The sequence below is a fragment of the Delphinus delphis genome, chromosome X, assembly GCF_949987515.2.
Source record: "Delphinus delphis chromosome X, mDelDel1.2, whole genome shotgun sequence".
In the NCBI taxonomy this organism is placed as follows: domain Eukaryota; kingdom Metazoa; phylum Chordata; class Mammalia; order Artiodactyla; family Delphinidae; genus Delphinus; species Delphinus delphis.
In genome coordinates this window covers 57,090,338-57,108,013 of record NC_082704.1, presented here as the reverse complement: position 1 = coordinate 57,108,013, position 17,676 = coordinate 57,090,338, and the positions used below count along the sequence as shown (strand labels likewise).

General features: G+C 42.5%; 1 protein-coding gene across 1 annotated transcript; it reads left to right on the top strand.

The window, feature by feature from the left end:
* The first annotated feature begins 4,361 nt into the window (after nt 1-4,361).
* Nucleotides 4,362-5,654, top strand: LOC132418145 (syncytin-1-like). Its single transcript, XM_060002020.1, has one exon. The coding sequence runs from the start codon at nt 4,362-4,364 to the stop codon at nt 5,652-5,654; it is 1,293 nt and encodes a 430-aa protein (XP_059858003.1).
* The last annotated feature ends 12,022 nt before the right edge of the window (nt 5,655-17,676 follow it).

Sequence of the window (17,676 nt, the reverse complement as noted above, 5' to 3'; positions counted from 1 at the left end):
GTTAGAAGATCTGGAGGGCAAACAGATACAGGACCTACTCCGTATCGCCCAGCGCGTCTTTAATAACCGAGACGCCCCAGAGGATAAACAACTTAAAGCCACTGAGAAAATGACTAAGGTCCTGGCCGCCATTGTTCAGAAAGACCAAGAGTGCCCCCCAGCCACTCGACCTCCCAGGCGACCATTGGACAGAGATCAATGTGCCTATTGCAAGGAAAAGGGCCACTGGGCTCGGGAGTGCCCCAAGAAAAGGCAGCCGCGCCCCAACCAGGGGCAATGGCAACCGAAGGCCACCCCAGTCCTGTTTACACATGATACAAAGTAGGGGGGACGGGGTTCGGACCCCCTCCCCGAACCCAGGGTAACCCTACGAGTGGAGGGGAAACCAGTCCAATTCCTGGTGGATACGGGGGCACAGCATTCGGTCTTGGTTAAGCCCCACAGGCAAATTTCTAACAAATCCTCCTGGGTCCAGGGAGCTATGGGAGTCAAACGTTACCTTTGGACCACTCAGAGAACTGTGGACTTGGGCACAGGAAGGGTAACCCATACCTCTCTGGTCATTCCCGATAGCCCTTGCCCCTTACTGGGGAGAGACTTACTCACTAAAATGGGAGCACAAATTCATTTTCGGCCAGAGGGGCCAATCGTAACAGACCCTCACGATCAACCCATATCTGTGCTCACCCTGAACTTGGAAGATGAATACCGACTTCACCAGGAACCACCCTCCCAAAATCAAGATATAGAGTCATGGCTTCAGCAGTTCCCGGAAGCATGGGCAGAAACAGGTGGGATGGGACTAGCCAAACATCGCCCAGCCCTATTCATAGAGATCAAACCAGGAGCAGATCCTAGATCCTGCACGTGTCCGACAGTATCCCATGCCCCTAGAGGCCAAAACTGGTATCACTCCTCATATTCGCTGGCTTCTTGACCTGGGGATACTGCGTCCCTGCCAGTCGGCCTGGAATACACCCCTGCTGCCAGTCTGCAAACCTAACAGTAAAGACTACCGCCCAGTGCAGGACCTGAGGGAAGTTAACAGATGGGTCATAGACATCCATCCTACTGTGCCCAATCCATATACTCTTTTGAGCGCCCTTAGTCCAGAAAAACAATGGTATACTGTGCTGGACCTCAAAGATGCCTTTTTTAGTTTACCCTTGGCGCCCAAAAGTCAAGAACTCTTTGCCTTTGAATGGTTGGATCCTGAGAGAGGCATAAACGGACAACTCACCTGGACCAGACTTCCCCAAGGATTCAAAAATTTGCCCACCTTGTTTGATGAGGCCCTACACAAGGATCTCAGTGAGTACCAGAGACAAAACCCCAATGTAACCCTCCTGCAGTATGTTGATGATCTCTTAATAGCTGCTGAAACCGCTGAAGCCTGCCTGCAGGGAACCAGAAACCTCCTACAGACTCTCGGCACCCTGGGATACCGGGCCTCTGCCAAGAAAGCGCAGATCTGCAGGCCTGAGGTAACTTACCTGGGGTACCTATTGAAAGGGGGGCAACGATGGCTCACAGATGCACGGAAGGAAGCCGTCCTCCGCATCCCCAGACCCACCATGCCTCGACAGGTGAGGGAATTTTTGGGGTCAGTGGGGTTCTGCTGTTTATGGATACCCAAATTTGCTGAAATGGCCAAACCGCTATACTTAGCCACCAAAGAGCAGACGCCCTTTAAATGGACAGAGGAGGCTGAGCAATCATTTCAGCAGATCAAAACTGCCTTGCTATCCGCACCCGCCCTGGGTCTCCCTGATGTCTCCAAACCCTTCCACCTCTGTGGATGAAAGCAAAGGCATAGCTAAGGCCGTGTTGACCCAGCCCCTCTGTCCTTGGCCCAGGCCTGTCGCTTACCTATCAAAGAAATTGGACCCAGTGGCTGCCGGCTGGCCTCCTTGCCTCCGGATGATCGCCGCCACGGCCTTAATGGTAAAGGATGCTGACAAACTATGGGACAGGAGTTGCATGTCATCACCCCCCACGCCATCGACGGGGTTCTCAAACAGCCTCCCGACCGATGGATGAGCAATGCTCGACTGGTCCACTACCAGGGTCTACTGTTAAATCCCCTCAGAATCAGCTACACTCCGCCACGGGCATTAAACCCTGCCTCCCTATTACCTGACCCAGATTTAGACTCCCCACTCCATGACTGTGCAGAGGTACTGGCCCAGATCCATGGGGTTCGGGAAGACCTACGTGACCAGCCCCTACCGGATGCACAAGTTACATGGTTCACTGACGGCAGCAGCTTTGTCCAGCAAGGTCAGAGGTATGCGGGGGCAGCGGTAACATCAGAGACTGAGGTGATATGGGCAGAGACTCTCCCCCCGGGGACCTCAGCCCAAAAAGCTGAATTAATTGCCCTGACCCAAGCTCTCAAGATGAGCAAAGGCCAAAAAGCCACCATATATACAGACAGCCGGTATGCTTTTGCTACCGCACATATACATGGGGCAATATACCGAGAGCGGGGACTACTCACAGCAGAGGGCAAAGACATCAAGAACAAAGAGGAAATCCTGGCCTTGCTAGCGGCCATATGGGAACCCAAAAAGCTAGCCATTGTACACTGCCCGGGGCATCAAAAACCCACGAATCCAGTCGCCCGAGGCAACAATTTGGCAGACCAGATGGCTCGAAAGGCGGCACACACTCCAATACCATTACTTCCCCTGCAACTGCCAGATCCAGGGCCCCGGGAACTACCGCCCCAACCCGACTACTCGGAGGATGACATCAGATGGATGAGCAAGCTCCCTCTAACCCAGGTTAGAGACGGATGGTGGTGGGACGCTAAGAACAATATCCTCCTTCCTGAGAAACTAGGAACCCTGGTCCTTGAACGGATCCACCGTAGCACCCACTTGGGGGCCCGACGGCTACAGGATCTCATCAGGCAGACTGGACTTAAAATTAAAAATGTCTCCGAGAAGACTGAACGACTGGTTGCTGACTGTGCAGTCTGCCAACTCCATAATGCCAGCACCCACCCGTCAACCACTGGCATCCGGGAAAGAGGAAACCAGCCCGGAGCCTACTGGGAAGTGGACTTCACGGAGGTAAAGCCTGGCAAATATGGGTATAAATATTTACTGGTGTTTATAGATACCTTTTCAGGTTGGACTGAGGCATTCCCAACCAAGAAAGAGACTGCACAAATAGTAGCTAAGAAACTACTAGAAGAGATCCTGCCCAGGTATGGCTTTCCAGTTATGATAGGGTCCGACAACGGGCCAGCCTTCGTTTCTAAGGTAAGTCAAGATCTGGCTTCCATACTTGGGGCTAATTGGAAATTACATTGTGCATACCGCCCCCAGAGTTCAGGACAGGTAGAAAGAATGAATAGAACTCTAAGAGACCTTGACTAAATTGACCATGGAGACTGGTGCTAACTGGGTAGTCCTACTCCCCTACGCTCTGTTTAGGGTGCGAAATTCCCCCTATAAGCTAGGATTTACTCCCTACGAAATAATGCATGGTAGGCCTCCTCCTATCATCCCTAACCTAAAGACTAACCTTATCCAATTGGACCCAGAAAATAATCTCCTGTCTTCCCTCCAAGCCTTACAACAGACACACGAGACAATCTGGCCCAAACTAAAAGAGCTATATGCAACAGGACCCCCGCCTACTCCACACCAGCTCCGGCCAGGTGACTGGGTCCTTGTCAAACGCCATCGACAAGAGACCCTAGAACCCAGGTGGAAAGGACCTTACCAGATCATCCTGACAACGCTGACGGCCATCAAGGTGGACAGCATAGCTGCCTGGATCCATTACACCCACGTCAAGCCGGTGGATCCATTTTCTGACCTCATCAAGTCCACTAAAGCTGACGTCACCTGGACTGTTGACCGGAGTAAGGACAATCCCCTCAAACTGACCTTGCGCCGTACCCTCCCACATGATGACCAAGGTACTGCTGATAGCCCTAATGATAGTCCTAACCCTCAATCCTTGGGCCACGAGGGGAGGACTCAACCCTCCCCCCGATAAAAATACTTTAATGCAACAACTATATGGTGCACCGTGCGACTGTAGGGGAGGTACTAGCGAGACTCCTGCTCCCCCCCCCCATGCTCATGCTCTTATGCAGAACTGCGGGGGCATAATTGCATATCTTGAGCAGACATATGGGGTTACCGGGGCCCCTTCAGGCTGGAAATGCTACCGTAACCCTCAGCCATACCCACTCCCTCCTCGTGAACCTGCTACTTGCCCCTGTTCTACCTTCCAGGAATCAATGCATAGCATGTGCTATTCCTCTTACCAACAATGTATAGGGGCCAATAACCAGACTTATTTCACTGACATACTACAGAATAATAAAAGCCCCACCATTAATGAAGGTAATATATACCTTCAGGCTGGATGCACTGGCACCCCTGGGACCCCGGTATGCTGGAATATCAGGGCCCCCTTACATATGTCAGACGGTGGGGGGGCCCCAGGACGGAATACGCCAGATAGAAACCCGAAGACAAATAGAAGAGGTCTATCGACATCTGTACCCAAAGCTTAACTACCACCCCCTAATTCTCCCTAAGGTCAATCCCTCTGAATTGGACCCCCGGACCATGATTATACTAAAAGCTACTTTTATACTTTTGAATGCTACCAACCCCAACTTAGCACAGGATTGCTGGCTTTGCCTTCCACAAGGACCGCCCCGCCCTATAGCCATCCCCACCTTCGCCAATTTAAATATCAACGAACAATGTACCCCTACTTTACTCCCCGAGCCATTCCCCATACAATTTTCAGAATTTTCAACCACCTTTAATACCTCGTGCTTTGTCAAGAACGATTCCCTCTCTAACGCCAGTATTGACTTGGGAATCCTTTCATCCACTAGATGTAGTCAGTATATCCCCGTGAACTCCTCCCTCTGTAGTCCTAACACCACTGTTTTTGTCTGCGGAAATAACATAGCATACACCTATTTACCCCCGAACTGGACAGGGGTCTGCACCCTAGCCACCCTCCTCCCCAATGTAGACCTGATCTCGGGAGACACCCCATTGCCCATTCCCAGCTTTGACCTTTGGGCAGGGAGAACCAAACGAGCCATTACAGTCATACCCCTCCTGGTAGGATTAGGAATTACGGGAGCTGTGGCCACAGGAAGTATAGGCCTTGGGGTTTCCCTTCATTCCTATAATCAGCTATCTAGGCAATTAATAGAAGATATAGGAGCCCTCTCTGGTACCATTCAGGACTTACAGGACCAATTAGATTCATTGGCCGAGGTAGTCCTACAAAATAGGAGGGGCTTAGACTTGCTGACAGCTGAACAGGGTGGGATATGCCTTGCCCTAAAAGAAAGATGTTGTTTCTATGCAAATAAATCAGGCATTGTAAGAACCAAGATCCACCAGCTCCAGGAAGACCTAGCTCGCCGCCGGCAAGAATTAGCGGATAACCCCCTTTGGTCAGGATTTCATGGGATGCTCCCCTACCTCCTCCCCATCCTGGGCCCTCTACTATGCCTCCTTCTCCTCTTCACTATAGGCCCCTGCATACTCAGTAAAGTCATGGATTTTGTTCGCGAAAGAATAAATACAGTCCAGCTAATGATATTAAGAACACAATATCAGCCCTGCGAGACCTCAGAAATTGAAGAAACTGAGCCTTGAGGACCCAAGATTGGCTCCTCTGGTTCATGAGAAAGGGGGGAATGAGGGGACTGCGTTCTACTTTGGTGGGAATAAGACTGAATTGACGCCCTGCATTCAGTCTGTGCTTTATCCTGGAGTTTCTTTTTTGTTCGGAGGAGAAGGGCCGAAAAAGGGCCCTTCCAGGGCGCGGCGCTGGGTTGCCACATTTGGGAGCGCCGCCCGGAGTTGGGCGCACAGCCTCCCGCCGCCCTGCCGTTGGGCTGGTGGAGGCCGCAGCGCTGCTAGGGTTGCATCAGTTTTCCTGTTTGCACTATTTCTTTTTGTAACCATGGCCCCGTCTTAAGTATCTTCAATTGAGAAACGAAACCTCAGGAAACCGAAACTTAACCAGCTGCTCTTGCTTCTGTAACTACGCTTGCTGACCCCCCCTTGTAATTATCCAACCAATCAGACGGCGACTAGTGTCTTTGTTTAAAGGTTAACCAATCAGTACTCCCCACCCTTGGAAAGTCCCGAACTTGTTTGTACCTGTCTATAAAAGAGCTGAACTAAACTCCATCGGGACCTCTTAGCGTCACCGGCAACGAGTGCGCGGAGGTCCAGGTTCGAACCTGCAATAAATGACCCTTGCCGTTTGGCTTTGACTCTCGACTCTGGTGGTCTTGTGGAGGGGTCTCGCGACCGTGGGCATTTCACAGCTTGTCTAATTCTGAGGTAGCCCTGGAAGCTGAGTAGGAGAAGCACCACCAGCAGGGAGTAGAGCACAGGGAAAACCACAAAAGGGGGAGGACTCAAGCCAGTTACTTGGGCAGGGATTCTTATCTGGAGTGAGATCCCCTCTGGAATTCCCATGTTCTGTAAGACACCCCTCTACTTCTTTTGCATGAAGTTTCTGACTCCTAGGTAGGTTATTAGTATTAATTTTCTTCATTTTTAGAAGTATCTATGATTCCCATTAAAAAAGAAGGGATATTTCAAATGATATCACTCAGGCATCTGCCTATTGATATGCCTTACCCAGGGATTTAGTATGGGTTGCATACAGAAGTGGAAGGGCCCTGAGTGTAACATTTCCTCACCTGATACTTGTGCCAGAGGTCAGCCAAATATTTAACTCAACGAATCAAAATGTGAAGATTCTCCTTTCCAACTCCTCTAAAGAGAGCTGTGGCCATTTTGAGAAGTGCTGTACATTGAGATCCAAGGTGGCTTGCATTCAACGATTTCATTGGTTTCCAAGTGACTTACCTTGAAATGGAGCTCTGAACAGAATAAAATATATCAATGATATTCACACACACACCGCTCCACTATGATGTGTGTCACTGGCCTCACATTGCTATTTCCATAGGCACCCCAAGTCTATCTGCTTCTTTCTCATTGCTTTAGTCATTACAACAAGGTGTGACTTCCCCTGAGAGTTGGAAATTGCAGTTCCTGCTGTAATTGACATACTTGTCAGATGGATTTAAGTCTTTCACTGTCCTGACTCAGACCAGAAAAACAATAAACTAAGCCAGTGGAATGGATATACCAACAAATAAACTTTGAGACTATGAAGTGTTAATATCTGTTATCATGTCACCACTCTTCCAAAATGAGTTTTGTTTTACATCTGACCTGTGGACACAAAATGTCACCTGACATTTCAGTAAACAAAGGATGTTGTGGCCATAAAGCCATCAGCCACTGCAGCAGCCCCCAACAGTGTACCCTGAGGGGAATTCAGAATGTAGAAAAATAAGATTCTGGTCCTAGATAGTTAAGATGCATATCAAAGGAATAATTTCAATGAGCCGGTACTCTTGCATCTTCCTATACATAGAACAGCACTAAAATCATTAACTTGAGAGGACTGTTTTTTGTTATTAGCAGTAATCTTTTGATGTTCAACTACACTTTTTTTTCCCAGCAAAACTGAAATAAATAAATAAATAAATAAGTGTATGTGTGTATGTATATATATAGTCTCCTCCATTACCTCTTTAGAATAGTTTCTCAGAGATAGCTGAGTGGCTGTGTCCCAGGCTATGGTCCTCAGTAATGCCCCAAATAAAACATAATTCTCAACTTTTAGGTTGTGCATCTTTTTTCAGTCAACAGACCTAAGAACCAAAATCAGCAATATACCTTTTCCCTCCACAAATCTATCTCTGATCTAGTCTGTGGTGTGAAAGGAAATTTACCACTAGAAAGTCAAAGTAAAATTAAGGGACTCTAAATCCACTTATGTTTCTTCTGATTTTAAGAACTGTACTAATAAGAAGAAGGAGGATCATTTACGGTGTGATTTAAGGGTACAGTGAGAAAGCACAATTATTCCCAAAATGTCTTCCTCGATTAAACTGCTAATGCTCCAATGTCTGTTTATTCATTCAATAAAACACTTACAGTGTCTACCATGTGCCAGGCACATTCTCAGGAACACGAAAAAAGTTGAGGGCATCTTCAAATAGGTGAAGGGGCATATAAAAACGCACTTGGAAGCTGACCTGTGGGTAATGGGGTAGGGGAGTGAAAAAAGTATACGGCCAAGAGAAGGAAAAGTTCAGAAAGGCAAGAGCAACATATTTTCCTGATTTCTCAATTGTGGTCCCAATGGCAATATGCATATATGTCTCATTTACCGCTGCAATTAGCTAGTTCAGTTGGTGATCATAGCTCTTAACCAGCTAGTACACTTCTTAGTTAGGGAAGAAAATTATTCTGAAAAAAGTAACATTTTACATTTAGGTTTTCATTTTTTTTTCTTTAACATCTTTATTAGAGCATAATTGATTTACAATGTTGTGTTAGTTTCTGCTTCATAACAAAGTGAATCAGTTATACATATACATATGTTCCCATATCTCTTCCCTCTTTCATCTCCCTCCCTCCCACACTCCCTAACCAACCGCTCTAGGTGGTCACAAACCACCGAGCTGATTTCTCTATGCTATGCGGCTGCATCCCATTAGCTATCTATTTTACGTTTGGTAGTGTATATATGTACATGCCACTCTCTCACTTTGTCACAGATTACACTTCCCCCTCCCCATATCCTTAAGTCCATTCTCTAGTAAGTCTGTGTCTTTATTCCTGTCTTACCCTTAGGTTCTTCATGAAGTTTTTGTTTTCCTTTGTTTTTTATTTTTTTTCTTACATTCCATATATATGTATTAGCATACAGTATTTGTTTTTCTCTTTCTGACTTACTTCACTCTGTATGACAGACTCTAGGTCAATCCACCTCACTACAAATATCTCAATTTTGTTTCTTTTTATGGCTGAGTAATATTCCATTGTATATATGTGCCACATCTTCTTTATCCATTCATCTGATGATGGACACTTAGGTTGCTTCCATCTCCTGGGTAGGGTAAATAGAGCTGCAATGAACATTTTGGTACATGATTCTTTTTGAATTATGGTTTTCTCAGGGTATATGTCCAGTAGTGGGATTGCTGGGTCGTATGGTAGTTCTATTTGTAGTTATTTAAGGAACCTTCATACTGTTCTCCACAGTGGCTGTATCAATATACATTCCCACCAGCAGTGCAAGAGTGTTCCCTTTTCTCCACACCCTCTCCAGCATTTATTGTTTGGAGATTTTTTGATGATGGCCATTCTGACTGGTGTGAGATGATATTTCATTGTAGTTTTGCTTTGCATTGCTCTAATGATTAGTGATGTTGAGCATTCTTTCATGTGTTTGTTGGCAATCTGTGTATCTTCTTTGGAGAATTGTGTATTTAGGTCTTCTGCCCATTTTTGGATTGGGTTGTTTGTTTTTTTGTTATTGAGCTGCATGAGCTGCTTGTAAATCTTGGAGATTAATCCTTTGTCAGTTGCTTCATTTGCAAATATTTTCTCCCATTCTGAGGGTTGTCTTTTGGTCTTGTTTATGGTTTCCTTTGCTGTGCCAAAGCTTTTAAGTTTCATTAGGTCCCATTTGTTTATTTTTATTTCCAATTCTCTAGGAGGTGGGTCAAAAAGGATCTTGCTGTGATTTATATCATAGAGTGTTCTGCCTATGATTTCCTCTAAGAGTTTGATAGTGTCTGGCCTTACATTGACGTCTTCAATCCATTTTGAGATTTTTGTGTGTGGTGTTAGGGAGTGTTCTAATCTCATACTTTTCCATGTAGTTGTCCAGTTTTCCCAGCACCACTTCTTGAAGAGGCTGTCTTTTCTCCACTGTATATTCTTGCCTCCTTTATCAAAGGTAAGGTGACAATATGTGCATGGGTTTATCTCTGGGTTTTCTATCCTGTTCCATTGTTCTATATTTCTGTTTTTGTGCCAGTACCATACTGTCTTGATTACTGTAGCGTTGTAGTATATTCGGAAGTCAGGGAGCCTGATTCCTCCAGCTCCATTTTTCTTTCTCAAGATTGCATTGGCTATTTGGGGTCTTTTCCATTTCCATACAAATTGTGAATTTTTTTGTTCTAGTTCTGTGAGAAATGCCAGTGGTCATTTGATAGGGATTGCATTGCATCTGCAGATTGCTTTGGGTAGTAGAGCCATTTTCACAATGTTGATTCCTTCAATCCATGAAAATGGTATATCTCTCCATCTATTTGTATCACCTTTACTTTATTTCATCAGTGTCTTATAGTTTTCTGAATACAGGACTTTTGCCTCCTTAGGTAGGTTTATCCCTAGATATTTTATTCTTCATGTTGCAACAGTAAATGGGACTGTTTTCTTAATTTCACTTTCAGATATTTCATCATTAGTTTATAGGAATGCTAGAGATTTCTGTGCATTAATTTTGTTTCCAGCTAGTTTACCAAATTCACTGATTAGCTCTAGTAGTTATCTGGTAACATCTTTAGGATTCTCTATGTATTGTATCATGTCACGTGCAAACAGTGACAGCTTTATTTCTACTTTTCCGATTTGGATTCCTTTTATCTCCTTTTCTTCTCTGATTGCTGTGGCTAAAACTTCCAAAATTATGTTGAATAAGAGTGGTGAGAGTGGGCAACCTTGTCTTGTTCCTGATCTTAGTGGAAATGGTTTAAGGTTTTCACCTTTGAGGACGATGTTGACTGTGGGTTTGTCATATATGGCCTTTATTATGTTGAGGAAAGTTCCCTCTATGCCGACTTTCTGCAGGGTTTTTATCACAAATGGGTTTTAACTTTTGTCAAAAGCTTTCTGTGCATCTATTGAGATGATAATATGGTTTTTCTCCTTCAATTTGTTACTATGGTGTATCACGTTGATTGATTTGCATACATTGAAGAATCCTTGCATTTCTGGGATAAACCCCACTTGATCATGGTTTATGATCCTTGTAATGTGCTGTTGGATTCCGTTTGCTAGTATTTTGATGAGGATGTTTCTTCTTTGTTCATCAGTGATATTGGCCTCTAGTTTTCTTTTTTGTGACATCTTTGTCTGGTTTTGGTATCAGGGTGATCGTGACCTTGTAGAATGAGTTGGGGAGTGCTCCTCCCTCTGTTGTATTTTGGAAGAGTTTGAGAAGGATGGGTGTTAGCTCTTCTCTAAATGTTTGATAGAATTCGCCTGTGAACCCATCTGGTCCTGGGCTTTTGTTTCCTGGAAGGTTTTTAATAACAGTTTCAATTTCAGTGCTTGTGATTGGCCTGTTCATATTTTCTATTTCTTCTGGGTTCATTCTCAGAAGGTTGTGCATATCTAAGAATTTGTCCTTTGCTTCCAGGTTGTCTATTTTGTTGGCATAGAGTTGCATGTAGTACTCTCTCATGATCCTTTGTATTTCTGCAATGTCAGTTGTTAATTCTCCTTTTCATTTCTAATTCCATTGATTTGAGTCTTCTCCATTTTTTCTTTTTTTAACATATTTATTGGAGTATAATTGCTTTACAATGGTGTGCTAGTTTCTGCTTTACAACAAAATGAATGAGTTTTATATATATATATATACATATGTGCCCATATCTCTTCCCTCTTGCGCCTCCCTCCCTCCCACCCTCCCTATCCCACCCATCCAGGCGATTCAAAACACTGAGCTGATCTCCCTGTGCTATGTGGCTGTTTCCCACTAGCTATGTAACTTACGTTTGGTAGTGTATATATGTCCATGCCTCTCTCTCACTTTCTCACAGCTTACCTTTCCCCCTCCCCATATCCTCCAGTCCATTCTCTAGTAGGTCTGTGTCTTTATTCCTGTCTTACTCCTAGGTTCTTCATGACATTTTTTTTCTTACATTCCATATATATGTGTTAGCATACGGTATTTATCTCTCACTTTCTGACTTACTTCACCCTGTATGACAGATTCTAGGTCTATCCACCTCATTACAAATAGCTCAATTTCATTTCTTTTTATAGCTGCGTAATATTCCATTGTATATATGTGCCACATCTTCTTTAACCATGCATCCAATGATGGACACTTAGGTTGTTTCCATCTCCAGGCAATTGTAAATAGAGCTGCAATGATCATTTTGGTACACGACTCTTTTTGAAATATGGTTTTCTCAGGGTAGATGTCCAGTAGTGGGATTGCTGGGTCATATGGTAGTTCTATTTGTAGTTTTTTAAGGAACCTCCATACTGTTCTCCACAGTGGCTGTATCAATTTGCTTTCCCACCAACAGTGCAAGAGGGTTCCATTTTCTCCACACCCTCTCCAGCATTTATTGTTTGTAGATTTGTTGATGATGGCCATTCTGACTGGTGTGAAATGATATCTCATTGTAGTTTTGATTTGCATTTCGCTAATGATTAATGTTGTTGAACATTCTTTCATGTATTTGTTGGCAATCTGTATATCTTCTTTTGAGAAGTATCTATTTGGGTCTTCTGCCATTTTTGGATTGGGTTGTTTGATTTTTTGATATTAAGCTGCATGTGCTGCTTATAAATTTTGGAGATTAATCCTTTGTCAGTTACTTCATTTACAAATATTTTTTTTCCCATCCTGAGGGTTGTGTTTTGGTCTTTTTTATGGTTTCCTTTGCTGTGCAAAAGCTTTGAAGTTATATTAGGTCCCATTTGTTTATTTTTGTTTTCATTTCCTTTTCTCTAGGAGGTGGGTCAAAAAGGATCTTGCTGTGATTTATGTCATACAGTGTTCTGCCTGTGGTTTCCTCTAAGAGTTTGATAATTTCTGGCCTTACATTTAGGTCTTTAATCCATTTTGAGCTTATTTTTGTGTATGCTGTTAGGGGGTGATCTAATCTCATACTTTTACATGTACCTGTTCAGTTTTCCCAGCACCACTTCTTGAAGAGGCCGTCCTTTCTCCACTGTACTTTCCTGCCTCCTTTATCAAAGATAAGGTGACCATATGTGCATGGGTTTATCTCTGAGCTTTCTAACCTGTTCCATTGATCTATCTTTCTGTTTTTGTGACAGTAGCATACTGTCTTGATTACTGTAGCTTTGTAGTATAGTTGGAAGTCAGGGAGCCTGATTCCTCCCGTTCCATTTTTCATTCTCAAGATTGCTTTGGCTATTCGGGGTCTTTTGTGTTTCCATACAAATTGTGAAAATTTTTGTTGTAGTTCTGTGAAAAATGCCAGTGGTACTTTGATAGGCATTGCATTGAAACTGCAGATTGCTTTGGGTAGTAGTCATTTTCACAATGTTGATTCTTCCAATCCAAGAACATGGTATATCTCTCCATCTATTTGTATCATCTTTAATTTCTTTCATCAGTGCGTTATAATTTTCTGCATACAAATCTTTTGTCTTCTTAGGTAGGTTTATTTCTAGATATTTTATTCTTTTTCTTGCAATGGTAAATGGGAGTGTTTTCTTGATTTCACTTTCAGATTTTTCATCATTAGTGTATAGGAATGCCAGATATTTCTGTGCATTAATTTTGTATCCTGCTACTTTACCAAGTTCATTGATTAGCTCTAGTAGTTTTCTGGTAGCATCCTTAGGATTATCTATGTATAATTTTATGTCATCAGCAAACAATGATAGCTTTACTTCTTCTTTTCCAATTTGGATTCCTTATATTTCCCTTTCTTCTCTGATTGCTGTGGCTAAAACTTCCAAAACTATGTTGAATAAGAGTGGTGAGAGTGGGCAACCTTGTCTTGTTCCTGATCTTAGTGGAAATACTTTCAGTTTTTCACCATTGAGGATGATGTTGGCTGTGAGTTTGTCATATATGGCCTTTATTATGTTGAGGAAAGTTCCCTCTATGCCTACTTTCTGCAGGGTTTTTATCATAAATGTGTGTTGAATTTTGTTGAAAGCTTTCTGTGCATCTATTGAGATGATCATATGGTTTTTGTCCTTCAGTTTGTTAATATGGTGTATCACATTGATTGATTTGTGTATATTGAAGAATCCTTGCATTCCTGGAATAAACCACACTTGATCATGGTGTATGATCCATTTAATATGCTGTTGGATTCTGTCTGCTAGTATTCTGTTGAGGATTTTTGCATCTATATTCATCAGTCATATTTGCCTGTAGTTTTCTTTCTCTGTGACATCCTTGTCTGGTTTTGGTAGCAGGGTGATGGTGGCCTCATAGAATGAATTTGGGAGTGTTCCTCCCTCTTCTATATGTTGGAAGAGTTTGAGAAGGATAGGTGCTAGCTCTTCAGTAAATGTTTGATAAAATTCACCTGTGAAGCCATCTGGTCCTGGGCTTTTGTTTGTTGGAAGATTTTTAATCACAATTTCAATTTCAGTGCTTGTGATTGGTCTGTTTATATTTTCTGTTTCTTGCTGATTCAGTCTTGGCAGGTTGTGTATTTCTAAGAATGTGTCCATTTCTTCCAGGTTGTCCATTTTATTGGCATAGATTTGCTTGTAGTAATCTCTCATGATCTTTTGTATTTCTGCAGTGTCAGTTGTTACTTCTCCTTTTTCATTTCTAATTCTATTGATTTGAGTGTTGTCCCATTTTTTCTTGATGAGTCTGGCTAATGGTTTATCAATATTGTTTATATTCGCAAATAACCAGCTTTTAGTTTTATTGATCTTTGCTATTGTTTCCTTCATTTCTTTTTCATTTATTTCTGATCTGATTTTTACGATTTCAATCCTTCTGCTAACTTTGTGGTTGTTTTGTTCTTCTTTCTCTAATTGCTTTAGTTGCATGGTTACGTTGTTTATTCGAGATGTTACCTGTTTCTTAAGGTTGGATTGTATTGCTATAAACTTCCCTCATAGAACTACTTTTGCTACATCCCATAGATTTTGGGTCATCGTGTCTCCATTGTCATTTGTTTCTAGGTATTTTTTGATTTCCTCTTTGATTTCTTCAGTGATCACTTCGTTATTAAATAGTGTATTGTTTAGCCTCCATGTGTATGTATTTTTTACAGATATTTTTCCATAATTCATATCTAGTCTCATGGCGTTGTGGTCAGAAAAGATACTTGATACAATTTCAATTTTCTTAAATTTACCAAGGCTTGATTTGTGACCCAAGATATGATCTATCCTGGAGAATGTTCCATGAGCACTTGAGAAAAATGTGTATTCTGTTGTTTTTGGATGCAATGTCCTATGAATATCAATTAATCCCATCTTGTTTAATGTATCATTTAAAGCTTGTGTTTCCTACTTTATTTTCATGTTGAATGATCTGTCCATCGGTGAAAGGGGGTGTTAAAGTCCCCTACTATGAATGTGTTACTGTCAATTTCCCCTTTTATGGCTGTTAGTATTTGCCTTACGTATTGAGGTGCTCCTATGGTGGGTGCATAAATACTTACAATTGTTATATATTCTTCTTGAATCAATCCCTTGATCATTATGTAGTGTCCTTCTTTGTCTCTTTTAATAGTCTTTATTTTAAGGTCTATTTTGTCTGATATGAGAATTGCTACTCCAGTTTTCTTTTGGTTTCCATTTGCATGAAATATCTTTTACCATCACCTTACTTTCAGTCTGTATGTGTCTCTAGGTCTGAAGTGGGTCTCTTATAGACAACAAATATATGGGTCTTGTTTTTGTATCTATTCAGCCAATCTGTGTCTTTTGATGGAAGCATTTAGTCCATTTACATTTAAGGTAATTATCGATATGTATGTTCCTATTCCCATTCTCTTGATTGTTTTGAGTTCGTTATTGTAGGTCTTTTCCTTCTCTTGTGTTTCTTGCCTAGAGAAGTTCCTTTACCAGTTATTGTAGAGCTGCTTTGGTGGTGATGAACTCTCTCAGCTTTTGATGTCTGTAAGGATTTTATTTTCTCCATCGAATCTGAATGAGATCCTTGCTGGGTAGAGTAATCTTGGTTGTAGGTTTTTCTCCTTCATCACTTTAAATATGTCCTGCCAGTCCCTTCTGGCTTGCAGAGTTTCTGCTGAAAGATCAGCTGTTAACCTTATGGGGATTCCCTTGTGTGTTATTTTTTGTTTTTCCCTTGCTTCGTTTCATGTTTTCCTTGTATTTAGTTTTTGACAGTTTGATTAATATGTGTCCTTGTGTGTTTCTCCTTGGATTTATCCTGTATGGGACTCTCTGTGCTTCCTGGACTTGATTAATATTTCCTTTCCCATATTAGGGAAATTTTCAACCATAATCTCTTGAAATATTTTCTCAGTCCCTTTCTTTTTCTCTTCTTCTTCTGGAACCCGTATAATTTGAATGTTGGTGTATTTAATATTGTCCCAGAGGTCTCTGACTGTTCTCAGTTCTTTTCATTCTTTTTTCTTTATTCTGCTCTGCAGTAGTTATTTCCACTATTTTATCTTCCAGGTCACTTATGTGTTCTTCTGCCTCAGTTATTCTGCTATTGATCCCATCTAGAGTATTTTCCATTTTATTTATTGTGTTGTTCATCATTGTTTTTCTCATCCTTAGTTCGTCTAGGTCCTTGTTAAATGTTTCTTGCATTTTGTCTATTCTATTTCCAAGATTTTGAATCAACTTTACTACCATTATTCTGAATTCTTTTTCAGGTAGACTGTCCATTTACTCTTCATTTGTTAGGTCATGTGGGTTTTTATGTTGTTCCTTCATCTGCTGTGTGTTTTTCTGTCTTCTCATTTTGCTTATCTTAGTGTGTTTGGGGTCTCCTTTTTGCAGGCTGCAGGTTCGTAGTTCCCGTTGTTTTTGTTGTCTGTCCCCAGTGGCTAAGGTTTGTTCAGTGGGTTGTGTAGGCTTCCTGGTGGAGAAGACTAGTTCCTGTGTTCTGGTGGATGAGGCTGGATCTTGTCTTTCTGGTGTTCAGGTCCACATCTGGTGGTGTGTTTTGGCATGTCTGTGGACTTATTATGATTTTGGGCAGCCTCTCTGCTAATGGGTGGTGTTGTATTCCTGTCATGCTAGTTGTTTGGCATAGGATGTTCAGCACTTTAGCTTGCTGGTCGTTGAGTGAAGCTGGGTGCTGGTGTTGAGATGGAGATCTCTGGGAGATTTTCACCATTTGATATTATGTGGAGCTGGGAGGTCTCTTGTGGACGAGTGTCCTGAAGTTGGCTCTCCCACCTCAGAGGCACAGCACTGACTCCTGGCTGGAGTACCAAGAGCCTTTCATCCACATGGCTCAGAATAAAAGGGAGAAAAAGTGGAAAGAATTAGTGGAACTAGAAAGAAAGAAAGGAAGAAAGAAAGAAAGGAAGGAGGGAGGGAGGGAGGGAGGAAGGAAGGAAGGAAGGAAGGAGGGAAGGAAGGAAAAAGGAAAGAAAGAAGATAAAGTAGAATAAAATAAAGACAAAATATAATAAAATTATTAAAATAAAAAAATTATTAAGTGAAAAAAAAACCAAACAGTGGATGGATAGAGCCCTCGGACAAATGGTGGAAGCAAAGCTATACAGACAAAATCTCACACAGAAGCATACACATACACACTCACAAAAAAAGGAAAAGGCGAAAAAATCATAAACCTTGCTCTCAAAGTCCACCTCCTTAATTTGGGATGATTCGTTGTCTATTCATGTATTCCACAGATGCAGCATACATCAAATTGTTTGTGGAGCTTTAATCTGCTGCTTCTGAGGCTGATGGGAAAGATTTCCCTTTCTCTTCTTTGTTCTCACAGCTCCCAGGGGCTCAGCTTTGGATTTGGCCCCACCTTTGCGTGTACGTCACTGGAGGGCATCTGTTTTTCACTCAGACAGGATGGGGTTACAGGAGCAGCTGA